The following is a 27071-nucleotide window of genomic DNA, read 5'->3' as shown; positions in this document are numbered from 1 at the left end:
GTGAGCAGCCCCTCAGACAAGAGTAGAATAATGGGGTAGTATAACGAGGTGGTCTTCTGGGTGTAGATATTTTAACTCTTTATTATGGAAAATTAAAACATGCAAAAGTAAAGACTATCATAAGCCTCCTCTTCTTCTCATAATGTACCCATCACTCAGCTCCAGAAATGGTGCACATATGACTGATCCTACTACATCTATACCTACCCACTTCCTACCCACCCTCACCTCATCGGGTTATTTCAAACCAAATCACATCATTTCATCTACTAATTTCATGTACACTGAATCTACGTTAATAAGCTTTAATCTAATACTTCAGTATAAACTCTAAAAGTGAATATCCTTTTGCTTTTATAAAAACATCACTACAATAAACTATCACTTATATCCAAAACACACAACAATTTCTTAATATTAGTGTACAAATTTTTCGTAGTATTTCATGGGTAGTTTTTTTTTTCTTAATTTGAGTCAGGATCCAAACAAGATCCACACATTCCTTTTGGTTGATATGTCTCAAGTCTCATTTAATTTATATGTCTTCTCCTTTTCTTTTTCTCTTTTTTTTGGGGTGATACATGTGACAAATTCAAACATTCATATAATTTGTAAAGATCAAATCAGTGTAATTGGGATATCTGTGACCTTAAATATTTGTCTTTTCTTTATGTTGAAAACATTCTAATTACTTTTCTTCATTTTTCTTTTCTTCTCTCTTCCTTTCTTCCTCCCTCTCTTCTCTTCTTTTTATTTCATTTTTTTTGCTATTTATTTGTTATGGAAGCCAGGTCATTTGCCCTATAGAACTTTTTCTCAGTTTGTGTTTTGCTGGTTGCAATCCCATAATGTTATTTAAACAAATTCCTTTTCTCCATGCATTTTCTGTAAAACAAGTATTCAGTTAGAAAGACTTGAATGGATTCAGTTTTAACATTTGGGGCATGGATGCTTTGTAGGTGGTATTGTACACTTCCATCAGGAGACCTCTAGTATTTGGCTGCTGGTTTTTGTCAATTATTTAACCAGTAGGTGTATCATGAAACATCCATACAAATTTGTGGCTTCCTATTTCTTTTATTCCTTCTTCATTTATTGCAAGAATTATTCCCACATAAACTAATTAGTAACTCAAAGACACAGTTCCTACAAGAAAAGCAACCTTATTTCCTTTGAGAAGGGAATGGTATTTAAAGAATAAAACCTTTCTGCAAGGAGTGCTTATTGCTAAGGGGTTGGTAATTATTTCTAGGCCTTTTCAGTGAACAGACGTAGGAAATATTTATCTTTTTTTTAAGGCAGAGTTTATTATGAGTTTATACTAATATTTTAAATTCAAATTTAGGTTTGGAGAATTGGTACTTAAGTTTTTAATTTTATATTTGTGTCTCTTTTCTCCAGTGTTGCAAATCTTCGTCCCTAACGACATTAACATAATTATCATTTGCTTTTGGAACGCAGCCTAGAGCTTGCATCTCCAGCTCTTCTGATGTCCTCTTTTAAATTCCTCTCTCTGTAAACCATTTCAGATGGGTTCTTTCATCTGCAACTGGATCCTGACAGTGTAAACTGTGTGGGCAGAAGTGAAGGGGCTTTTCATTGTTTGCGCAGTACCTGTGCAGCCACTCACAGTTAAACAAACTGATGCAAGTGAGTCCCCAGTGAGATAATTGTTGTAGATGTATTAAGCAGAGATCCAGGTCACCCAGTCTTTTTCATCTCTGTGCAAATCCCAATTCACCAAAATTTATGCTTCTGTTTTTCAAAAACAGTCCTTCTCTCTCTTTATCCCCCTTCTCTAAAGCAGACCCTAGGGAATATATTAGGTCAGGCCCACAGCAAATACTACAGGGTCTTCTCTTAACTGTGGATCCTGGTAATTTTAGTGAAGTCTTTCAGAGGCCATTCCATCCCAACATCAGAGTAGATGAATGAGTATTCCTGGGAGTGAATGCATATGCATGAGAAGAATTAGAAAGCTGGAAGTTGATCATTCCAGGGGCTGCAAGGACTGCACTGGGCCTGGGACTTTGGATAAGGGACAAATCACATGAGTAGGACATTCTCATAACTTTTCATTCTTGTAATTTTTCATTCTCGTGACTTTCTTCATCCTTAGAGCTGACCTTTCCAGCTGAGTTATCTGGGTGTTGTGTCTTTACCTCAGAGTAGACAACTGAGACATCCTGAAATGGAAGAAAGAAGTGGAAACCGAGAGGGAGTGTGAGGCTGCAGGTAATGGTGGAGATAAAATTGTGGGGAAATGAAACTCACCTTATCCTCTAGAAGTGTCCTGGAGTTATTAGCTGTGGAGAGAAAGAGAATCACTGGACTATGGGCATAAGGATGCACTTAGAACTGAGTCTGTTAGCTGATGCCCTAGAGTCTGGGAGCCACTGGGCCCTGTCCATTGATTGTCATGTTTTCTCCACCTCATCCCCTAACATGTCCTGCAATACATTTGACTTTCTGTTCTACCATTTCTTAACTCAGCCCTCTGCAAGTTCTTTTCAAGCTCCATTGATCTGTAAAGTCCTCCATCAATACCACACTAAGAAACCTCACACCCTTCCTCTACCAGATATTGAGATTATTTTTTTATTAGTTTTAGTTCTTGCTTCTCTTAACTTACAATACTGTCATCTCACCACCCCCGATTGTTTGACAAGTTCCCATTAGAGTGCTCCATATGTATGCCCTGTGAGAAAAACTCTCTCCTACATTAACAAGTTCTAGTTCTTGATTTTTATTGCCATGATTTCCTAGAATTGGAGCCAGAGTGAGAGGTAAGTTTAGCAGATATGATTTGGTGGACCATGCATATTAAAAATTAAGAGTCTCAGAGTAAAAGGTAGAATTATCAGAGCAGCAGAGCAATTTTATGGAGAGAGAGAGCCTGAAAAAAAGATACACTCTGGGGCACTTGAGGTTTCTCTCTGTTTCTTACTGTATTGTTACAATATTCTTAACCCAAATCTTTAGGGGTTACAGATATTTTTAATAACATGATGAAAGCTATGTAGTCTCCCCAGAATAATGGTCATATGCACAAAACTTTGCATGTGATTTCAGGGGCTTCATGTAAACCTTAAGGAACAGGTGAAGAAACCATTCTACAAATCATTAATACTTCAAGTGTCTGAAATGTAACTAGGCCATCAACAGAATGCTTGGCTTAAATGGTGTTTTGATAAATATGTCAAGGAAAGAGTATGAAGAAAAGCAAAATGATCAAGATAGCTCTATAAGATAAGGTGTACTCAATCAACCCAAGAAAGCTAGTGGCCATTCTAATGCTGCCATTCAAAGGGGATCCTGATTAATGGAGGTGGCTCAGGGAACAAAGTGAAAGACAAAACAAGTGATCAGGTGATGTATGTTGGTCAAATATAGTCATAGGCTGTGCATGCAGAAAATACAGCAAGACAGAAGACTTGGTCTTAGCTTTGTCCGTTACTGGCTTTGTGACCTTGAGAAAGTCCTTCTCTGAGTCTTATGTATAATACTTCATTTTCATAGAACACCTTCAGCATCAGGTTACAACTAAAATTCCTAGATTTTAACTTCCCAAGTGAGGTGCCATGGGTAGATTTATACAAGAAATAGAGAGAATTGCTTGTTTCCTTGACTCTAAGAACCCAGGTTAATCAACCAAAGCAAAGAAGTGTGGGGAGGAAAAAAATAAGAAGATTTGTTGAAGCGATGTCTTTAGAAAGATGGATCAGTTTATGTCCAATGTGTCTCTGCTTTAGCTTTCTGAGGTGAGAGTAGCAGGTTATAGCCTCCAGCCTGGTGAAGAAGATCTCAGAAATTCCTCTTGAACTTCTGAAATGATTTTGAAGTGATTTCCCTGATACTGGGATATAGAGCTCCCACCTCAGAAAGCCAAAGTGGACCACAGGTTGCAGTTACCTAGAGAGGTATTTTTCTAACAACAGATCTCAATTCATTAGTGGGTCTTAAAATGGGGTCTGAACAGAATTAAAGAAGTGAAGTAGAACTTCAAGAAACAATTCAGCTTATTGTGGCCAAAACGGACTAATAGGGACTGGATTTATCTTCCCATTTTAAACAATGAGAAAAAAGGACAAAACAGTGGTTTTCAGATATTGCACCAGTTTATCACTAAGCTGTGCGTGGACTTGGGAATTCAGAAAGAGCCTGGCTTCTGGCTTGAAGCCTTGTTGACTTGAAGTGACAGAGACCAACAGTTCTGTTTTACTGAAGCAGCTAGAATTTGCAGGACAGTACCAGAGAGACAGGAGGAAAACAGATCGAAAGCTCCAGAAGTCTGCAGAGAGTTCTCCTCAAGTCTTTGGCTGAATACTGACAGGCATAGTTGTAAGATGAAAGTATCTTAGGCCAGGGTAAGAAATACCAGGAAAGAATAGGCAGAATAATACCAGAAGCTGATGCAGATCTTGTAGTTAATGGACCATCTGATGTAGAATCCCCAGAAATGCATTGCTTTACTATCAGGCTAGATTAACCCTACTCTAAAGGTTGCTCGAGACTTGCCCTAACAAAGCTTAAAAGCAAGCCTCAAAAGGATCCAACTCATTCCAAATAACTTACCTTGCTCCAATATAAAATTTAGAATCTGACAGTAATTAGAGGAATACAATACTGTAAAAATCACATTTTCTAGCACTTAATTAAAAATGCCATGCATATATATGTATATATATGTGTATATATATACGTATACACATATATATGTGTATATATATACGTATATACACATATATGTATATATACATATATATGCATGGCATATGTATATACACATATATATACACACATATATATACATACATATATGTATATATATTCTCAGCACAGTGCTTACCACATAGTAGACATTTTACAAACATTTATTCATTCAGACCTAAGGGAGACCTTAGTACATACGTTATAATGATCACAATATCTATCCAAAGGATGCTTAACTTTTATCCTGATCATCAGCAAAAGTATACTGTGTATATTTCAGTGCCTATCTTCCCTCCTTAGAATCTAAGCTCTCCACTGCAGGGATTTTTGTCTGCCTTGTTTACTGGTTGACTTCCCATACTTACAATAGTACCTAGCACATAGGAGGTGCTCAGTAAATATTTGTTGAATGAATGAATATAGTTTGCAGCCAGAATCTCTTCCCTAAGACGTACCTTCCCCTTCTTCTCCCAGCCGAATAGTCTGGATCTCAGAGTATATCAAATCTCTCTTTTTGAGGTGTACTGGAAAGAAAAGACATTTTCAAGGCTGTTACTGTTAGTATTAAAGTGCTACAGATGCCTCTTCCTAAGCATCATCTCCACTCTTCTTGGACACATAATGGAACAATTATCTGGGAATATCTGGATTTGGGACACTTTAGGGAGTCCAGGGGCATTTCCCAGGGCCGAAAGCACATTATCTTTCCATGGCTGAGGCCAGGAACAGCTTCCTAGAGGGGAATCCTCACCATCGACATGCAACGACTGAAGCTCCACCTGGGCAGGGCAGATGGAATGGGAGGACTCTCCTGGGCCTGGAGCGGGAGGGAGCCTGTGAGACACAGAAACACATAATAATCCCTGGAACATTGTAACATGCAGGAGAGTGAGATACCCAGGGAGAGCAGCAGAGGAGAAAGAGGATTTGGAGAAAGTCAGCAGCCAATAGGGAACTGGAAAGCCTGAATGGTTTAATCAGAGTTTCAATGGGTCTATACAGAGTGAGATTTTTCCTTTTAAAGAAACCCTGGGGCTGTGGTACGGACAGGCTGCCTGGAAACAAGGTTAGGGAGTCTCTGACATCATAGTAACAATCATCGTCTCATAGTTAGAATGATTACTCTTGGTTGGTTAAAAAATACTGGCTTTCCAGCCTGGGCAACATAGTAAGACCTTGTCTCTACACAGAATAAAATAAAATTGGCCAGGCATGGTGGCATGAGCCTGTAGTCCTAGATACTTGAGAAGCTGAGGTGGGAGGATTGCTTGAGCCTGGCAGATTGAGACTGCAGTAAACTGAGATGAAGCCATTGCACTCCAGCCTGGGTGACAGAGCCAGATCCTGTCTCAAATATATACATATTGGCTTCTTCATCATCAGGAAGTAGTGATTAAATGTCTTTACTTTATGTTGGCCTGGTGCAGTGGCTCACACCTGTAATCCCAGCACTTTGGGAGGCTGAGGTGGGCAGATCTCTTGAGGCCAGGAGTTTGAGACCAGCCCAGCCAACATGGTGAAACCTGGTCTCTACTAAAAATACAAAAATTAGCTAGACGTGGTGGCTCACGCCTGTAATCCCAGCTACTTGGGAAGCTGAGGCACAAGACTCACTTGAACCTGGGAGGCGGAGGTTGCCGTGAGCTAAGATTGTGCCACTGCACTCCAGCCTGGGTGAAAATAAATAAATAAATAAATAAATAAATAAATAAATAAATAAATAAATAAATAAATAAGTAAATACATAAAATGTCTTTACATTGTAATGTCTGTACAATCCAAGAAGGAATTAGACATAATCCACACTTCTATTCCTAACCTAAGACTGAGACACTGACATAGAAAGAGGAAGATGACAGTATTTTCCAAATGGAAGTTAAGGACATAACGTTTAATGAGTATATATGAGTGTATGGTGCAAAAAGAAGATTATTAGAAACAGAGTCCTCTGGAAAACCTAGAACATTTGTAGAAAATCTAGACTCTAGTCATTGTATGCATAGTTATAGTAACACATTGTCTAACTTAATTATAGTACAAGAAATATTCTGTGCCAACCCAGAAAATTTATAACCTTTGGTATTATCCATTTAGATGAGTAGGTTAAGGTCAAATATGAAATCTATTATTTTGCATGTATTGCAAACTATTAGCTGACAAGCAAAGTTCTAGGAAGCTTCATTTTTGACCAATTCATGGACTGTGAAAATGGAAGTATCTAGCCACAGGGCCAAAGAGGTATAACTTGACCTAATTTCGTAACCCCACAGTTTTGCATATTGTGTACTTGGGAAACTAAAAAGGAACTGGCAGAAACTGAGGTCTCACCTGGTTTCGTCTCCCAAGAAACCAGCTCCTGAAAAATAAAGCAAAGACGCATTTTTGTCAGCAGAGGGAGCCCTTTCAATGACTTCACATAACACGAGCTATCTAAGAGAGGTAATCAAGACAGTCAATTCAAACACCTGCCCAGTCCTGGGTTTTCATGAAAATGAGGTGAAGAAAAGATTGAACAAAGCATATAACTTGTTGAGGCCAGGACTGCACACTCCTGAGTTAAATATGCAATTGTTTGAGAATTTATTAAGACTCACGTCTGTGTTGAAATCCCTCAGGAAACATTACATATAACCAAAGTGTCACTTGGAGAGTAGTGAGCTGTGGGTGAACTTTGAGGAACATCTGTGGCCATGCCCAGAGGAGCATCGGGCTCTGACTCAGCCTCACTAAGGAGAATTGGTCAGAGGTCCAAAGCTCCCTACCTCCAGCTCAATGCAGGACACACAGAAGGTGCTGTCAGGAGTCTGGAAAGTTGAATTGAATTAAGAGACAGAGTTGCAGGATGTGGGTAATTATTCTAGAGCTGAAAAAGGTTCTGCTCCTGTCTTCTACACCAGGTTTCTTGGCATCTAAAGCCAGCCTGAGGTGGGCTGAGGCAAGAAGCCTTTGCAAGTACGCAGCAAACAGTGCCTGGGACAGACCATCTCCAAGAGGCAGGGGAGGCTGACCTGAGGAGAGAGGGGCCGCTGGAGCACAAGATGGCAGGCTCAAGCTCAGACCCAGAAAAGCCCCTGAGGGGACAGAAGGATAAAATTAGCCAGCTATTATTCTCAGTCATTTCTGCAGAGCTCTTTAGTGCATTTTGAATCTCCATTTATGGTGGAGTTAGGATAGGCTAAAGTATCTAAATGGCCAGTCTGTATGAACCAAAGAAATTGCCTAAGTAAACTGTTCAGATCAAGTGTTCGGAACTTTACATTAAAAATTTCACTCTTCCTCCCCTTCACTGAGACAGCCAATCAGATTTGATATGAGCAGCTCTCATTCATGGCCTCTGTTTGCAAAACTGCCCCTTAAGGAAAGGACGGACATGAGTGTGTGTGAACGCTGGGAGTGGAGACTTGGGAGTGGTGGCCTGGTGGCCACTGAGGCTGGCTGCATGCTGAGTTCAGGGGAAGGGACAGGGCAGGAACTGTGGCAAAGAAAAGAGCACAAACCTGACTTCCTCCGGCGCCAGCAGTGAAACAGCAGGGCCACAGCCAGGAGAAGAGCACTGAGCAGCCCCCCAGTGGCTCCTGCAGCGACAAGGCCATCTCTGTTGCCTGGGGTCTCTAAGGGGAAAGGACCTGTGTGAATCTCAGTGGAGAGGTTCAGGGCTTGGGATTGCCTTTTCCTCAGCTTGGTTGGGTAGTGAACCCTGGAAGAGAGAAGAATCTAAAGGACTAGGACTCATAAAGACATCTTGGGCCAGGTTTTGGCCAGAAAAGCTCACATTGGGTGGGCCAGGGCCTGAGTGGAAGAGGAAACAGCAGCTCCCTCCACCTTCAGTGAATCATTTTAGAAACTAACAATTTAGGGGAAATCCTAATGTTGTATTCTGGTAAGCTGGCTTCCTGCAAATTGCCCCCAGACACCTGGAGAGATACTGTGGGATCGTGGCTTGGCAGCACCTAACTTAGGAACAGCAAACTGCCTGAGAGAGAATGAAAATCGCACCACTGATTAGGGTACCAACTGAACCAATAGTAACTCTGAGATTGCTTTGCATTGGGACACCATGATGAAATGGCATCAGCCTCCTTCCTTATAGAAGCCTGTGCCTGTGTGCTCTGAAGGGCAGGAGAGAAAAAAAAGGATGGAAAAGTACACATAATCAATAAATTGTTAGAGGCGTTTGATATTTCCATGGGGTCCATTCCCCTATCCTTTCATCCACGGAAAAGGAGGTTTCATTCAATTTACTCATTTATACAACAAATATTTGCTGAGGCTGCCCTGTGCCGGGCATTGACCTAACCCTTGAAGATACAACAATGCACAAGACATTAAAGTCCCTGCTCTTGAGTTTATAATCCAGGGAGGGGAGACAAGCAATAAACAAATAAATAAATTTATATCATGCCCTGTAGTGATGAGCTAAAGAGCAAAAAGCATGAGAGAGGGACAGAGAGTAGAGAGTGGGGGGTGGTACTTTCCCATACGTATTCTTGGTCCCCAGGTAAACCAAATTCAGACCTCAGACACAGGTACCACAGAATTGACAGAGAACATGCAGGTAGTAGAACAACAGCAACACCGACCATGATTTCCGTTTATTTTCATCTATGATTTTGGGCACAAAGGAGCCACTGGCCAGGAGTGGCTGGTGACATTTCTGATATTATCCTTCCCTCCTCAACAATGCCAACAAACCTGCCCTTTGACCTATGAGTGGTTCCACCAATAGACATTATTCAGTGGACAGCCAGCCCAGCTTCCCAGCCACAACAGCTGAAAGAGTAGGGTGGAGAGCAGGACAGAAATCTAAGGACAGAGAGGCTTGGCCACTACATTCTGTATTGAATCTTTCCCCATTACCTGCTGGGGCATCCGCCTGTGCAAAATCAGAATCAGCCACGCCCAGGCCTAGGATTCTAGACTCAAAGGGCAGAAAGCAAGTTACTCTACCTTCCTGGTAACCCTGTTTCCTAAAAGAAATGGCTACTTTGGGGAAAGTAATTGAAATTTGTCTCAGTTAGAAAGGCACAGATTCTAAATCCAGGTTGTTGGATTAGAATCCCAGCTCCTCAGCTTACTCACTGTGTGGGCAGGGAAAATTATTTAATCTCCCTTTGCCTCAGTTTTCTATTTACTGTTGTAAATGAGTTAATACATGTAAAGTGCTTTGAACAGTGCCTGCCACTTAAGTGTTACATCTAGGGAAATACTAGTTCATATTTTGTGGTCCTGACACCATGCCCTAGATTCTCAGGAAATTCAGGCTGCTCTCTGATTAGCTTAGAGGACACCTCCATAGGTTAAGCCTGCTCCCACACAGCCCTACCCCAGACAACCTCAGTCCATGCTATGGATTGTTTTGTGCCCTTCTCCCCCAGATTCATACGCTGAAGTTCTAACCCCAATGTGATGGTATTTGGAGACAGGGCCTTTGAGAGGTAATTAGATTTAGATGAAATCTTGAGGGTGGGGCCCCAAAGATAGGGTTAGTGCCCTTCTAAGAAGAAACACCAGAAAGGTTGTCCTGCTCTCTCTCTCTGCCATGTGAGGACACAGCAAGCAGGTAGCCTTCTGTAAGCCAGAAAGAGAGCCCTCACAAGAATCCAAATTATATTAGTGCACTAATCCCAGACTTCCAGCCTCCAGAACTATGAGGAAATAGATTTCTGTTGTTTAAGCCCTCCAGTCCCTGGTATTTGGTTACGGCAGTTCAAGCTGCCTGAGACAGCCGACCTTAGCCCAGTGCATGAGGCTACTGCAGAGTTTCTCTCTTTGCTATATATTCTCTTATTTCTAAGCACAGGGATTTTGCATGAAGTCCATGATTAAAAAATATTTAGGAGGGAATTCCTATTCCATCAAACATCACTGGATCCTTGACATCTGTTTAATCTTTGAGATCATCTGTTTCCTTAACAGATGTTGACACCTGCTTTCCAGGGCTGTCATGAGAATAAAATGAAATGATACATGCGAAGTGGCCAGTTCACTGCCTGGATCAGGAGAAGCTGATCCATTCTAATGACCTTAACCCCGAAAAGGAAGAGGAGTAATTTATACTTACCGACAGATTCACTGTTATCTCCTCAGAGATTATAATCTTTGACTTCCTGAGGTAAACTTTTCAGAATAAGAGCCTTCCTGCAGAAGAAACACCCTCTACCATCAGTGTTACTCTGGATTTCAGGGCATTCAGGAGTCTTTAGAGGGAGACCTTGGCAGCTTGCAGTTTTGCTAATCCCTTCTTCCTCTCCCCTAATCTGATTCTTGAAATGTCATTGAGCCCTGGAATTCAAGACCAGACTGGGCAACATAGTGAGAACCTTTCTCTATGAAAAATAAATTTAAAAAAATAGCTGGCCATGGTGGCACATGCCTGTAGTCCCAGCTATTTGAGAGGCTGAGGTGGGCGGACCACTTGAACCCAGAAGGTCAAAGCTGCAGTGAGCCAAGATCACGCCACTGAACTCCACTCTGGACAACAGACAGAGACCCCGTCTTAAAAAAAAAAAGTCATCGAAATGACATTAGCTCAGTCTCAGTCCTTCTCTGCTGGGAATTACACCCGGTGATGTTCCCAGATTGAGATGCAGACTGCTGTGGTACTTAGTTCTGGGGAAACACCTCAGTCCTTAACCTGGTGGGCCCTGCTTGATCATAAGACTTGCCTTGAGGGAGTTGAAGGGAAAGTTGAGCCGCATCTGCGCCATTAGCATAGCAACCCCTTGCTGGAGCCTCTGACTAAATTGTTCAGGTTTATGGCTTTGACTGTCAGAGCTGACTTTGTATAAACAGTGCAGCTGTTTTGGGGGAGCAGTTCCCAAAATTGAGAAGTTGGAAATATTATAAGGATCTGGAAAGAAAACTTTAAAAAGTATCTGCTGAATAGATAGAATACTAACAGGTTATGTCCCAAAAATTGAGCAGGAAAATGTTTCAAGAAGGAGGGAGGGATCAATTGTATCAAAAGCTGGAGGTAGGTCGAATCAAATGGGAACAGTTTTCCACTGGCCTTAGAAATATGGAGATCATTAGTAATTTTGGTGGAGTGAGGCAAGCCTGGTGGTGATGGATTTAAGAAAAAATCAGGGAGGTAAGGAGAGTGAATTGAGGAGTTTTATTATATAGAAAAGCAGGGAAATCTAGCTTTCCAGTAACTTAATAAAAGCTAACTTCTTTCTTTTTTTTTTTTTGAGACGGAGTCTCGCTCTGTCGCCCAGGCTGGAGTGCAGTGGCGCAATCTCGGCTCACTGCAACCTCCGCCTCCCGGGTTCACGCCATTCTCCTGCCTCAGCCTCTCCGAGTAGCTGGGACTACAGGCGCCCGCCACCACGCCCGGCTAATTTTTTATTTGTATTTTTAGTAGAGACAGGGTTTCACCGTGGTCTCGATCTCCTGACCTCGTGATCCGCCCGCCTCGGCCTCCCAAAGTGCTGGGATTACAAGCGTGAGCCACCGCGCCCGGCCCCAAAAGCTCACTTCTTTCTTTCCCCTTTCCTTTCCTTTCCTTTCTTTCCTTTCTTTCCTTCCTTTCCTTCCTTTCCCTTTCTTTCTTTCTCTTTCTTTCCTTCCTTCCTTCTCTTTCTCTCTTTCTCTTTCTTTCTTTCTTTCTTCTTTCTTTCTTTCCTTCCTTCTTTCGCTCCTTCCTTCCTTCCTTCCTTCCTTCCTTCCTTCCTTCCTTCCCTCCTTCCTTCCTTCCTTCTTCTTTCTTTTATTTTCAGAGAGCCAGGAATACAACTAAACCTGAGATTGAGGAGGAATTGAAGCCCAGTAAAGACCACTTCCTTAGTGCCAAGGTAGCTGAGTGACAACATAGATTGGCCCAGTGTGGCTTCTCAGGGATGGAAGAAGAGATGTACATGAGCTAAACCTGTGATATCCCAAAGTAAGGCTTCTCTCCTCAATGGACAAAAGTGGGCTCTTTATCTGCTCTCCATGCTTCTTGTGAGTTTTCTGACCCACATACAATTTGGCTGCCGAGAATCCCTCAGGATTCTATTATAGTAATGAAGTAAAGGAATGCCTTGTGCTTTTTGTTCTGTGGACTTGAGACTGCAGGTCTGATGTGTGTGGTATGTGTGAATGATTTCCTGAAAGGAGAGGTGTAGTTGATACTGTAGGATGACAGGGTAGGGTGACAGAGCTGTGCCCCACCCAGAAACACTGCTAATGATGTAAGGCTCCTCGTGGAGATAAACACACAATAGATCCACACACAGACAAACAAAATCACCTCCAAAAAGCAAAATGGCTCCCAGCCAGCATTACCTCACTACAGGACCTTACTCTGATCTGAGCGAGTTATTAATATTCTAATGGAAGAAATTGTTTATCACAGTGGAGCATGGCAAAATGGAAACAGAAAGAGCAGAGTCACAGGGTAATGTTAGCTATCCCCACCCTTAATTTGAGGAAGTTTGCTGAGAATAAATAAGGTCAATAGAGACTAAAACTCACCTCTCACAGTGACATTCAGCACCGCGCTCTGGACAGGGCCGTAGCTGTTGTCTGCTGTACAGTAGTATTCCCCTGCATGGCTCTGTCTGACGGCAGGGAGCTCCAGCTCTGCTCTCAGGGAATGCTGAGTTTTCCTTCCCAGACTCTCCTGCGTGTCCTTTCGGTGCCAGGAGAACGTGGTGTCCCCTGTGCCTTCAGCCACGGAGCAGACAAGGACCAGCATCTCCCCTTCAACCGCCTGGCCCCCTGAGGGCTGGGTCTCCAGGAGCACCCCAGACACAGGGATCCCTATGTGAAAATGAGACCACGGGGGGGGGTCAGGTGTGAAGGAGGGCAGGGATAGGTAGCTGGGGTGTTGGGCAGGGTTACTTTTTATGTGACTTCAAGATATACTCTTCAGCAGGCACTAGCATTGTGGCCAACAGACCACAAATTTAGCACTGAGAATATCACTAAATGTGATAAGCTTTCCATCCTGATATACGAGGCCCCAGGAAAGAAAAAAGGACTAACCCTGAAGAAGCATTTGGGTTTTGTCTGACATCCTGGTTGGAGGTCTGAGTTGTTTTGAGGGACAGGTAATAGCAATAGCGGCCATCATGGCACTAGGCTGGACCACATCTGTTTTCAAAAGTCATAATTTTGTACCTAAGTGATATTTATTGGGCCTATCTGTCTATCTCTCCTTCTTTTCTGCTGTACACATCATAGACACTCACATTGTTCGTTGCTACTGACCAGGAAAAGGTGGATGCTTGTCTTCTAAATAGTTATCCTTAAGATCTAGCCATTCTAGAATCTGCCAATTCCCTAGCAGGGCACCTTATTTTCTTGTTTTGTTTTGTTTTCCATAGCTCTCAAACCTAACTCCATGAGTCAGCTGTGATTCTGAAGTGATAGAATTTCAAAGGAAGACTGAGTTTTTAGGAAAATGGAGGTAGAAAAGAAGTCATGTATTTCTTTTATTATAGTACTTCACTTCTTGGCCTAAGCCTGGTGCCTCTGTCAGGATGATAAAACCTGTCTCTGCTACATAGTCCCCATGCCTACAGAGCTCGAGGGGCAGAGAGAGGCAGGGAAGACGCCTGACTCTCCAACACTCACGCTGCACGTGGATCTGTAGCGAGAGACTGTGCTTGTGGATGTTACCCATCACTGTTTCAGCACCACACCAATAGGATCCTGAGTTTTCTCTCCAGACGGTTGGGAGCTGGAGCTCCGGGGACCTGCTCCAGTCTGACAGGTTGACCCCGTCATCTCTGAAGAAGATGAAGTGAAGTGGTGTGTCCGACCGCTCTGGAGGAAGCTGTGTTTCACAGCTCAGGTTTACAGAATTCCCCTCTGTAGGCTGAGAGTCTGTAGCTTTCAGCTCTGGCTGTGGAAATAGTTCTAGAGAGAAGAGGTAAATCAAGTTCTGAGTATTTAGGACTCTGGGAGAGACAGGTTTGGATGCTCAGTCACAGGAAACTTCAGACACACAGCAAGACAAACTTATCAAGCCCTCTATCACAGTTTTCTTCCACAGGATTATTCAGGTCCAATCACTCCACTGTCTCTGCCTCTTAGAGGATTTGTGCCTCTCATCTATCCAGAGTTTCAATAGTAACCCATAAATTCTTTCCTTACATGCTCAGTTTCCTATCCCTCTCATTACTAAGCAAATCTATATGAACTGAAAGATTCACCTTGAATTTTAATCATTTTGAAATTCGATCTAAATACTTCATTCTTGTCTCCATAGCCAAAGCATCGATAATTGCCATTGTTATTTGAACTTGCTTGTGGGATAAGAAGATCCCAGCTTTTATTAGAAATGGAAAGAATGTTTCCATTCCAAGTATATTTCACAGCAGTCAATTTCTCTTTTCTCCTTCTGTGGCATCTCAGAACCAATGTGTCACCTTCAAACACAGAATACGGGGCCTGCAGGATTAAGGAGTCTGGAAAAGACACAGAGAGAAGATCGTCATTCAAAGCATTCCTGCTACCTCCTCCTTTTCTTGAATTACAAAGGCTTTATTGTTTTCTTCTTTCTTCCACAGGATGTAGTCTCCTGATCCAAGCTCATGAAACTCCTCCTAAATCGGTGTAACATGCTTCAGGTACAATTCCTAAATAAATCCCAGGTGCAACTATTTTATCATTCAAAGTCAGATTCCAAAGATAAGGAGTCTAATACGGAGAATAAAAGCTGAGAGAAGGTGTGATCAAAATCTCTGAGATGACAGAGTACAGCAGAACTTAACACCAACCTGCTCACAGAGTCTCAGAGCAGGAGCTATGAAAGAAGTGGCACTTGGAGAACCATATGAGGATCTCTTCCTGGACACTGTAGTGTGATTTGTAGCAGGATTCTTGTCAGAGACACAGTCTAGGTTCAGGGGACAGTGGATGTGGTCCTCTATGGAAATTCCATGCTGTTCAGATTCTAATGATTCTAATTTGAGGTTAGCTATATCTCTTCTTTCTTAGATGACTGTGTTGAATGCCTACTCCTGTAGACCGTGCCCTTGGAAGTGACCAAAATCATTATCTATCAGGTAAAACTGGACAGGAGGAGCTGTGGGAGCTTGATGCCAATCAGAGGGAAAACTAGGAATGAGGAAGGGACACATAATAACGGGTGGGGATAAAAAGCATCAGGTTAGAGATTTCCCACCTCTGAGCTCCTTCGATGGCACTTTTGTCCTCAGCGCAGTTACGTGTGTGTAATTTCTCCCTTATGAGGCTATAAAGCCCTGCAGGGCAGGATCTCAGACAGCTTCATTTTTGTACTCCCTAAAACTAACTCATTTTCTTGACTGTGAAATTGTGTGGGGATGTCGATTAATATTAACCATTTAAACTCAAGTTTCGATAGTAGTTTGAAAAACATGTGTAGACATCGGAGGGAAAATGTGAAACTAAAGGAGCTGGGATCGAGGGTTAGAGAGGAATGAAAGACCCCAGTTCGTGGAACCTCCCGGGAGCTAAGATAAATTGAAACCATTTATAAAGTTTCAACTAATTCACCTTCTTTCTCACCTGAAGAAAAGAGCAAGTGCACAGGGTTACTTCGTGGGGAGCCCCGGGCCTGGCATCTGTACAGTCCAGATTGCCGAACCTCGAGGGTGTTTCCTGGGGTCAGGGTCAACTTTTCTCCCCAGGGGTGCCGATGATACCATGTTGTTTTCTCTGTTGCATAGAATTGAAATCCATTGCAAGTCAGAGTCACTCTCTCTCCTTTGAAGAATGTGGTCCATGGAGGATGGACAGAAATCACAGGTTTGTGTGCAGCTGCTGAGGAGGAAAGAGTGATAGGTCTGAGGTGGAGGTGCCCGCGGTCCCAGCTGCAGTGGCTTGTGTGGGTTACAGTGGAGGACATGGCTTGGGAGATCCCTAAGAGGCCCCCGGATGACTTCTGTTTCCCCAGGTTGCAGGTGAGCTGTGCTCACCTCCTCCAGAGTGCAGTGGCGCTCAGTGGCCTATAGCAGCAGATTGGCCTTTCAGAGGGAGGGCAACCCTGGCAGGATCCACTCAGCAGTGATAGATGATGGGAGGCTCACAAACCCTCTTACTTGTTTCAATGAACCAGGTCCTCAGGTAGATAGTTGGAAATTGCATTTTTCCTGGACTCTCACCTGGGATATTGGTGTTAACAGAGACCTCTCTAAGATGAGTTCTTGTGTGTGAAGGGTACCAGAAAATGCCATCTCCAGGTTCGTCTCTTTGGCATATGGATTATTTTGAGCTAAAGGCCATTGAGAATCACCAGAAATAGGAAAAGTTCTAAAAGCAAGGCACAAGTTTTCTTTTATAAGTAAAAAAGGAAGTTTTCCCTTATAAAGGAAATTTCCTTTTGTAAATGTGTCTCCTTCTCCCATACCAGGAAGAGGAAGACTCTTAACAACTTTCATCAATAGAGAAGGCATTGACTTAAATATGCATAAAAACCCTTGTTTACCATGTGTTTCCTAGTTCACCTGCCAGAGCTTGCCTCCCCAACCCAGAAGCCCAAAACTCCTTTCCCTTCATTTAATCCAAGATGGTATACAGGTTGAGTATACCTTATTCAAAACACTTTGGAACAGAAGGGTTTTAGAGTTTGAGTTTTTTTCAGATTTTGGAACATATGTATAAACCAAATATCTGAAATATGAAATGCTCCAATAAGCATTTCTTTTGATCATCATGTCAGTGCTTAAAAACTTTCAGATTTTGGATTTCAGATATTTGGATGAGGGATATTCAACCTGTATAAATCTCAATCATCTGGTTGCCTCCTTGAGCCATTTTTTTCTTTGTAAATTCCCCTGTGTATGTACATAATGAAAACTTTTTTTTCACTTGTTAGTCTGTCTTTTTTTTTTTTTTTTTTTTTTTTAATACAAAGTCTCACTCTGTCAACCAGGCTGGAGTACAGTGGTGCAATCTCGGCTCACTGCAACCTCTGCCTCCCAGATTCAAGCAATTCTCCTGCCTCAGCCTCCTTAACAGCTGGGGCTAAAGGCGAGTGCCACCATACCCAGCTAACTTTTTGTATTTTTAGTAGAGACAGGGTTTCACCTTCTTAGCCAGGATGGTCGCCATCTCCTGACCTCGTGATCCACCTGCTTCAGCCTCCCAAAGTGCTGGAATTGCAGGCGTGAGCCACCACGCTCGGTCTGATATATCTTTTATCAAGTTAATTTATGGGCCCCAGAAAATTAACCTGTAGGGATCAAGAGAAAACTTTTTCTTTGCCCTCTTAAGGGTTGCTGAAAAATCAACTGATGAAAAGCAGATTCATAGGAGAAATGGCCTACAAATTTATTAACATGTACACGGAAGAATTACAGAGTGATTCCCCAAATACACCAATAAGGCCCAGATACTTACACAGCCATTTTTAGAGGGGAGTGGGGAGAGGGGGAATGTAGGTAACTCTTTTGAAGGGCAATAAATAATGACTATGGTGAATTAATGGATAAGTGGTTCTATTTGGAAGATGAATGAGCCTGAAGGATAGATGTTTTCTTGTGATAGGGTCTGTTCAGGTGTGGTTACACCCGTCAGTCTTCTTTTCTACAGTAGAGAGAAGGGAAGAACAACTGTTCTTACTGGTGGGTCGGTTTGGTCTTTAGGTGGATAGGGAAAAGTTTCTTCTGTTGATCTTTAAAGGCCTTTAATTCAAAATACTAGTTATACCAGGTGGCCATATTTTGGGGTGAAATATTTTGGTTTTCTTCAAACCTAACATAGATAGAGGGAAATTTTTTCCCTCCCGTACATGTAGCATGAGCATGTGGTGGGATAGGGGTTGTAGATGGAGTGAATATAGAAATTGGGAGGTCAATTAGACAGTTATGGAAAGGGGTTTAAGTTATATTTTTACTGATGAGAAATATGTATGGGAGAGGTAAGCAGGCTCTGTCTGTCATAAGAAATATATCCAGATAGCTGCAGACAATAAGAGTGGGGGGAGGTAGGTGTTCCTAACTTCCCAGACCTCAAAGGCACTCTCTTGTGACAGTAAAATACTAACCCTACATGAAAGTAGGCCCTAAAATCTTTGAAGGGTTGGTGGATAGAAACTGAAGAATTCAAGGATAATACAAATTAAAAATAAGAGGCTTAATTCTCCCTGCCAAAAGTAAGAGACTTCTCTTCCTCTTTCAGAATTTCTTTCTCTGTCCTTTTCAAATGCATATAAATGTTTGTATTGGTTAAATAACCAAAACAGCATGGCACTGGTACCAAAATAGATATATAGACAAATGGAATGGAACAGAGGTCTCAGAAATGACACCACACATCTACAACCATCTGATCTTCGACAAACCTGACAAAAACATGAAATGGGGAAAGGATTCCCTATTTAATAAATGGTGCTGGGAAAACTGGCTAGCCATATGTAGAAAGCTGAAACTTGATCCCTTCCTTACACCTTATACAAAAATTAACTCAAGATGGATTAAAGACTTAAATGGAAGACCTAAAAACCATAAAAACTATAGAAGAAAACCTAGGCAATACCATTCAGGACATAGGCATGGGCAAAGACTTCATGACTAAAACACCAAAAGCAATGGCAACAAAAGCCAAAATTGACAAATGGGATCTAATTAAACTAAAGAGCTTCTGCACAGCAAAAGAAACTATCATCAGAGTGAACAGGCAACCTACAGAATGGGAGAAAATTTTTGCAATCTACCCGTCTGACAAAGGGCTAATATCCAGAATCTACAAAGAACTTAAATTTACAAGAAAAGAAAACCCATCAAAAAGTGGGCAAAGGATATGAACAGACACTTCTCAAAAGAAGACATTTATGTAGCCAACAGACACATGAAAAAATGCTCATCATCACTGGTCACCAGAGAAATGCAAATCAAAACCACGATGAGATACCATCTCATGCCAGTTAGAATGGCGATCATTAAAAAGTCAGGAAACAACAGATTCTGGTGAGGATGTGGAGAAATAGAAAGGCTTTTACACTGTTGTTGGGAGTATAAATTAGTTCAACCATTGTGGAAGACAGTATGACAATTCCTCAAGGATCTAAAACTAGAAATACCATTTGACCCAGCAATCCCATTACTGGGTATATACCCAAAGGATTATAAATCATGCTACTATAAAGACACATGTACATGTATGTTTATTATGGCACTGTTCACAATAGCAAAGACTTAGAACCAACCAAAATGTCCATCAATGATAGACTGGATTAAGAAAATGTGGCACATATACACCATGGAATGATATGCAGCCATAAAAAAGGATGAGTTCATGTCCTTTGCAGGGACATGGATGAAGCTGGAAAGCATCATTCTCGGCAACCTATCACAAGGACAGAAAACCAAACACCGCATGTTCTCACTCGTAGGTGGGAATTGAACAATGAGAACACATGGACACAGGGCAGGAAGCATCACACACTGGGACCTGTCAGGGGTTGGAGGGCTGGGGGATGGATAGCATTAGGAGAAATACCTAATGTAAATGACAAGTTGATGGGTGCAGCAAACCAACATGGCACATGTATGCATAGGTAACAAACCTGCATGTTGTGCACATGTATCCTAGAACTTATAGTATAATAATAATAAAAAAGTAAGCCTATTGCCTGGCTCACATCCCAGGGAAGTCCTGGGAACCACCTTTTTGAATACAAGCATCTAGATAGTTCCTCCGTCTCTCTCAGTCCCTGTGGGAGAGTAAGGACCTAACTTTGGTGGGCTTAACTTTCTCCAATGTGCTAAACTACCTGCTGTTGTAAAGACAGAAGTTTGTTTCCCTTCAGTTACTTAAGACAGGTTGTCTCCCCAGTTACCAGGATAAAGTTAAGATGAACTAGTAGAAGAAAAGGTGCTGTCAGGCCCTCTTACTTGAGGCCTAGTTATTGTTTATCTTGAAAACATGTAAGCATGGGCTGTATCTAATTGGCTGTATGAGGGGGTGGAATTCCTTTCTGACTTTGCAGCTTCTTAGTGGATTGTCTGTGATGCTCATCATATTCTGGCTTATTGCTTATTCAATAATACCTACTTTCTCTACTACCATTGTGGAGAGGATTTCTGAGTTGGGAGGAGATTTTGTTTTTAATTATATATCTTCTAAGAAGAAACTGTTTCTGAGGCTCTTTTTAATCTGAATGTTTATTTTCTGAGTTTTGTAGTTCTGACTTTGTGCCGGCTAACAACAAAAGTAACTACAACACAAATTATTCACTATTAGAAACATTCACTCAAACGTCCTTACCAACATAATACTACTATCTAGCCTTCTCCAAGATAAGTGCTTTGGTAGGCTAATCTTTCAGTGGGTGTACAAATGAAAATTGATTGCTATTTTAGATTCTGTTTAAGATGCAGTAATTTATAAACTTGGTAAAAGTTATGTGGAACCACTGCTCTGATGACTCATAAAATCACTAAAGAGTATGGCAGATCAAGACCTATTAACGATTATGAAGGAGAAATCAATAATAGGGAAAACACTTGCTTGGCTCTCAAAAGTCAGTCCCAATGCTCTTCTCTCTAACCTTCTGCCCACTAATGTGTTTGAAAAAATGAAGTATTAACTTTCCCACCTACATGATCCAGGTCTGAATAAAGGGATGTCAGAGAAATAATGCTAGGGATGGACTAGGGAATAGGGATTCTGGGAAAATGTTCTTCCTTTATTTGAAGGAAGAGATGCACACTGGGTGCTCTTTGACAGCTTCACTTCCCTTCTCCACCTGTCTCCCTACTTCTCCCCACTTTCTGCCTTGAACAAAGTCATGATGCCTGGAGCTGTGGCAGCTACCACATTTTGAAAAGTCAATATTAGATTCATGCTTTGCCCTACAAATTGCCTATGGTAATGTAACTTCTGTGAAGTAGAAAATCAAACAAATTGTTTTCATTTGTATTAATTTTCAAAAATAAAATCTCAATTTTGGGGATTGCTATTTACTATGAAATTTTTAATAGAATAAATTATTTTCTTCTTGGAACCTTTTTTACTCAGATGAGGACTGTCTACATTTAAGGATTTTCAGGCAATTGCTTTTTTATAGCTTAAAGCTTTAAACGTTCTTGCCTTTGTCCAGAAGAACTTCCCAAATAGATCTTTTAGTTACATCTAAATGTGAAGAAAATGCCCTTTCTCTGTTTGGGGGGAAAAAAGAAAATTGTAAAATAACCCAACTGCGTGTTTTACATGAAGAAGCTAAATGTTCTGTTTGGTAAGGTGAAACATCTGTGTGTCTCTGCAGAATTTATTTTATTTTATTTTTCAGATGGAGTCTTACTCTTGCCCAGGCTGGACTGCAGTGGCCTGATCTCAGCTCACTGCAACGTCTACCTCCTGGGTTCAAGTGATTCTCCTGCCTCAGCCTCCTGAGTAACTGGGATTACAGGCATGTGCCACCACAACTGGCTATTTTTTTGTATTTTCAGTAGAGATGAGGTTTCACCATGTTGTCCAGGCTGGTCTTGAGCTCCTGACCTGAAGTGATCCACCCACCTCAGCCTCCTGAAGTGCTGGGAATACAGGCATGAGCCACTGTGCCCAGCCTCTGCAGACACTTTTTGAAAAGAGAATTCTGTCTTTAAAGGTTTGGACAGAATACCCTATGTCATCAGTGGGAATGGGGCTGTGTTTCTGCTGAAGAGGATAGAAAACCCTACCAGCTATATTCCTAGGAAGCACCTGGATGCAGGGCCATTGGGACTTAGGCAATAGGTCTTCTACTGGAGGGAAGGAGAGTTGATTTCCTTTGATGTGTGCAACTAGACTCTTCTTTGCTCTGAGGAAGCTGGCCCTGCTATGTGCAGGTGGCCCTATGGCCAGGAAGGGACATAACTTTTCATGGCCTAGGTGTGTTTGAGACTGAGCTGATGGGCTCTGAGATTAACCACATCCCTAGCTGTAGTTAATTCAAGACACTTTTTGTATTTCATTTCCCCATTCTAGAACCATTAGCAAGGTCTGCCAAGTTATAATCTTGTCTCAGGAAGGGTGTGTGGGAAACAGCCTGTGTCCATGGCACCGAGGAGGGGAAGAACAGCAGAGTTAGGAGCTGCAAGAGACAGTGCACCTCAAGGTGGCCAAGGCCCTTGCTGGCTCCAGCAGCTCCTAGGGTGCTCTATAGGAATGGCCAAAACACCTGTGAGGCAGCTCCCTATAGAGAGGATGGGGCTTTTTGCTGACCAGTAGGATAGATGGAGACTCAGAGTCATCATAATTTGAGCTATTAACAGAGAAGTGTGTGTCTCCATGGGATGCAGATGTTGGGGATAAATTTGTTACACATGGTTAGTGGAAAAGCTGCTGAAGCCCCAGCCTCACCCTCTGAAGTATTGGCTTATTTCTACCCTTTTCCTCTCGGGATGCTATGCACTCCATCAGGCTTGGCTAGAATCCCACATCAGGCGGGGTGGCAGCTCCTCCTCCTGTGGATGCTGTGACATATATCCCAGGCCCTGCCATGTTTAGCCAGCACAATGGCAGTTTTGGTTTAAGAGGGTGACCCCCAAATATCCTGATTCTTAGGGTCAGGGTCACCACATGAGCTGATGTCTCCACATCCCTGCAGCCCTCAGGAAAAGGATGAAATGGACAACAGGGACTCTTGTACGTATTTGAGATAAAATATAGTTATTAGGATATCTAGAAACGTAAAGGAGCAAAGAAAATAAGGACTTACCAGATTGTCCACAGACTGGAGCTGAAAGAGAGTAAAGAGCCAGCCATCAGTGCAGGCGAGGAGTCCCAAACTATTCACCCTGAGAGCCCACACACTCATATGCTACTTCCAACCAAGGGGAAGAGAAACATGTTCCATTCCATCCATCCCAGCGGGGAAACACAGTGGCCAGATGCTCAGGCTGTGGACTCAGACAGTCTGGTTTGAATTTTAGCTGTATGACCCAGGGCAAACCACATGAACTTTCAAGTCTCAGTTTTCTCATTTGAAAAATGAGGATCATGAAAGCGACCTCACAGTAATACTGTAATGAGTTAGATCAGTAAGATTTCAATTAATGGCTGCTGTCATTAATTTTTTAGTATGGGGCTGCTGCGGATCCCTCTTCTCTTGACTCAGAACACTTATTATCATAGCTAATTTGGAACTCAAAATGAGACAGACAGTAGGGGGTAGCAGTTAAAAGCCTAGTTTCGGCCGGGCGCAGTGGCTCACGCTTGTAATCCCAGCACTTTGGGAGGCCGAGGCGGGCGGATCACGAGGTCAGGAGATCGAGACCACGGTGAAACCCCGTCTCTACTAAAAAATACAAAAAAAAAATTAGCCGGGCGTGGTGGCGGGCGCCTGTAGTCCCAGCTACTCGGAGAGGCTGAGGCAGGAGAATGGCGTGAACCTGGGAGGCGGAGCTTGCAGTGAGCCGAGATTGCGCCACTGCACTCCAGCCTGGGCGACAGAGCGAGACTCCGTCTCAAAAAAAAAAAAAAAAAAAAAAGCCTAGTTTCCAAAGTTAGATTATGGGTTTGAATCCTGACTCTGCCACTGTACTAGCTGCATAAACCTTAAGAACAAGACCAACATCTTTGTGCCTTCATTTCCTCATTTGTAAATGGGAGTTATAAACGTTCCACCTGATCAAATGTCAGAGAATTGGATAAATTTATACGTGGGGTACCCTTAGAAAAGTGGGATGTAGCCAGGGATCAGCAAAAATTAATTGACATCCTCACACATTGTCTTGTAACTATTTGTGTAATATTTTTCTCATATTGTCGAGTCAGATGCTCTTGCATGTGTACATTGAGGTTCTATTGAGAATGTCACCTCTTGAGGGCAGAATCTGTGTCCTTCAGGTCTCCGTATCCTCTGTGGTGCCCAGCAGTGTGGTATGCCAAGTATACCCATCCATTCACTCCTTAGTTCCCATCATATGCCAATCACACTAACAGGCCTTCCCTTAGTTGGGGTCTGGGGATCAGGTGGGAACTAGAAAAATATGCTTAATAAATATTTAATGTACAACAGACTGATTGTTCTTTAATTCCCTAGCTTGAGCAACTAGGAAATCCGTGCCTCATTTGGACAAACACTGACAAGTGGTACAAAGGCAGGAAGAAAAAAATCAAAGGGAAACCATCTTATCTCTTCTCTTCTCATGCTCTTTGCAAACATCAGAACAGGTTTGATCTTAGAATACAGAGAAGGAAATAACTATTCTTAGCAGGTGATCCTTTCTACCTGAGTTCACAATCAGGACTTGATCCTTCGCAAAGAACTCAGTCCATCTTTTCCTGTGGGTCCTCATGCTCTGTGACTTAGGGACTGAGCCTAGCCATAGGTTTCTTTTTACATAAACAAAATAAGTCCATTTGGGGGTAAAATGATTTTCCATAGGCAATTCATAGCAAAAGTAGGTAAGAAATACATCTTTGGAAATCAATTATTATCATTTTCCCCTTCTACCAGTAAATCGTTATCTTTCCTTTTTGTTCATTTTCTGCTGTTCTAAAATGGGAGTAAAAATCCATGATTGCAGCAGCCCAGAAAAGAGGACTTTTGCTCATGGTGAGGCTCAGCTTTGCAGCAAGCAGAGGTCTACTCTCCATCACTTACCAAAGACCAGCAAGGACGCCCACAGCAGCATGGAAGCCTGCTCCCGGGTTGGAGAAGGAGTTCTGAGGAGACAAGCCAAGTCAGCCCAGATTACCAAAGTAGCACTTGCCTACACCAGCACCAGCAGTGAGCTCAGTAAGCTTTTTCTCTGCATAAAGCTGATTGAGATAATGAAGTGAAAGGAGGAAGTAGAGGAATCTTTCTGAAAACACCAAACAGCAATGTGGACAAGTGTGAGAGAATCCAGACCACAAAAATCAAAATTTAATAGAATTAAGTACTGCTGTGACATCCTGGGTTGAATCACTTCTCAAGGCTAAAGCTACTCTATTTTCAGAACTCTCTAGGCTCTGTCTTTCAAGGAAATCACAACCTATTCTCTCTGCTACCAGAGATGAGGTGAGATTGCAGGCCTATTGAAATCCACATAATCTAAGGATGTCCCTGAATCTCCCCAGAGATGAAGAATTTGTCATTCAACACAGAAAATGCCTCCTCTGACCGCTGATGCCTCTACCGGAACACCTCCAGCAGGCCATCTGTAGACCTGATGAAACATCTCAATCACAAGACAACTCTCACCTTGTCTGATATATATGAAAATATCCTGACTCATCAGTCCCGGGGGAAGCCACAAGTTTTGATCTGAGTAGAAGGCAAGCTCAGGAGTAAATTATAGCCCCATCATGCTCTTCCTAGATAATAGGCCATAACATTTCTACTTAATGTCCTAGAATCCAAAATTTGCTACAGGAATGTCTTGGCAAATATATATTGATTGAAATACATATGCCTGGTATCTGGTGGCAGAGAGAAGAAGTTGTGATTTCCTTGAAAGACAAGAGGCTAGAGAGTTCTGAAAATATGACGGCTTTAGCCTTGAGAAGTGATTCACGTCAGGATGTCAGAGTGGGTATTTAAATAATTCTATTAAATTTTGATTTTTGCCATTTGGATTCTTTCACACTGGGCGACAGGTTGTTTGGTGTTTTAAGAAATATCTAATGCTCTCCCTACCCATAACAAACCTGCACACTCTGCTCATGCATCCCAGAACCTAAAAAAAAATTAAGAAAAAACCGGAAAAATCCATAGTGACGTTTTTTGGTACATATAACATTTTGGTATGTATAACTCTTTAAAACTTTTTTATGCTATTATCTTGTGTATATATATAAATAAAAAATGTTAATGGCAAAAAAAAGAAACACCATGGTGCTTCAGGTACGGTGCCAGGTGCTGGAAGTACAGTTTTAATTAAGACTTGGAAAGCTTTCATTCTGGTGGAGAAGACAGCAAGTCAACAGGAAATTACACACAAGTGAATTGTATGTAATTTCTGAGAGTCTAGGAGGGAAATCTGACCCAGTTCTAGGGATGCACAAGAGGCTTCCTTGAGGAAGTAACATCCAAGCTGAAAGAATATCATTCCAAGACTGAGAGATTAGCAGGGACTAAGATGGAAGGCAGTTATCGTGACCACCATCATCACATCAAGATATCTGTGATTAGATAATAGACATAGGATGGATTAAGAGTGGTCTGTATTTTTCTAATATAATGTTTTTCTATATATCTGTAATAATTTATTTTCTAACTAGGGTTTGTATTGAACATCAACTATATTTTAGACAATGTCCATGGCCTTAGAAGAATAAAAAGGTGAATAAAGTGCATCTCTCTTAAAGACTTTAAAAAAAATCAATGTGGTAAGGGCCAGAGTAGACATAGACACAAGGAACCGTAGAGACATTGAGCTGCCAAGGCGCACACGGGTCCTTTGTCTCCTTGCCTTGTGACCTTGCATCTTTCAGCTGCCTTCATTTGTCCCAGGAGGAGCAAGGGTATAAAATGG

At 42.0% G+C, this 27071-nt stretch overlaps 1 protein-coding gene across 1 annotated transcript; it reads right to left on the bottom strand.

Moving 5' to 3' along the window:
* Positions 1-291: 291 nt before the first annotated feature.
* Positions 292-25388, bottom strand: FCRL4 (Fc receptor like 4). Its single transcript, XM_032151918.1, has 12 exons — positions 25217-25388; positions 23327-23347; positions 16192-16446; positions 14853-15107; positions 14272-14556; positions 13168-13455; positions 8211-8324; positions 7042-7069; positions 5465-5547; positions 5169-5237; positions 2275-2306; positions 292-2186 (listed from the first exon to the last, which is right to left on the bottom strand). Exons 1-12 carry the CDS (start codon positions 25245-25247, stop codon positions 2076-2078), a joined length of 1572 nt encoding a protein of 523 aa, XP_032007809.1. The 5' UTR covers positions 25248-25388; the 3' UTR covers positions 292-2075.
* Positions 25389-27071: the final 1683 nt, after the last annotated feature.

This window comes from Hylobates moloch, unplaced genomic scaffold (genome assembly GCF_009828535.3).
Source record: "Hylobates moloch isolate HMO894 unplaced genomic scaffold, HMol_V3 SCAFFOLD_5, whole genome shotgun sequence".
In the NCBI taxonomy this organism is placed as follows: domain Eukaryota; kingdom Metazoa; phylum Chordata; class Mammalia; order Primates; family Hylobatidae; genus Hylobates; species Hylobates moloch.
Note: the sequence above shows the minus strand (reverse complement) of the source record. Positions and strands in the feature narration are given on the sequence as shown.

Excerpts from the sequence above, each read along its gene's own strand:
- FCRL4 (XM_032151918.1), bottom strand. The coding sequence starts at position 25,247 with ATGCTGCTGTGGGCGTCCTTGCTGGTCTTTG. Across the intron at positions 15,108-16,191 it reads GCACTTGCTCTTTTCTTCAG|ACTCCTTAATCCTGCAGGCC; the intron begins GTGAGAAAGAAG and ends TGTCTTTTCCAG. Across the intron at positions 2,187-2,274 it reads GGACACTTCTAGAGGATAAG|GATGTCTCAGTTGTCTACTC; the intron begins GTGAGTTTCATT and ends CTTCCATTTCAG.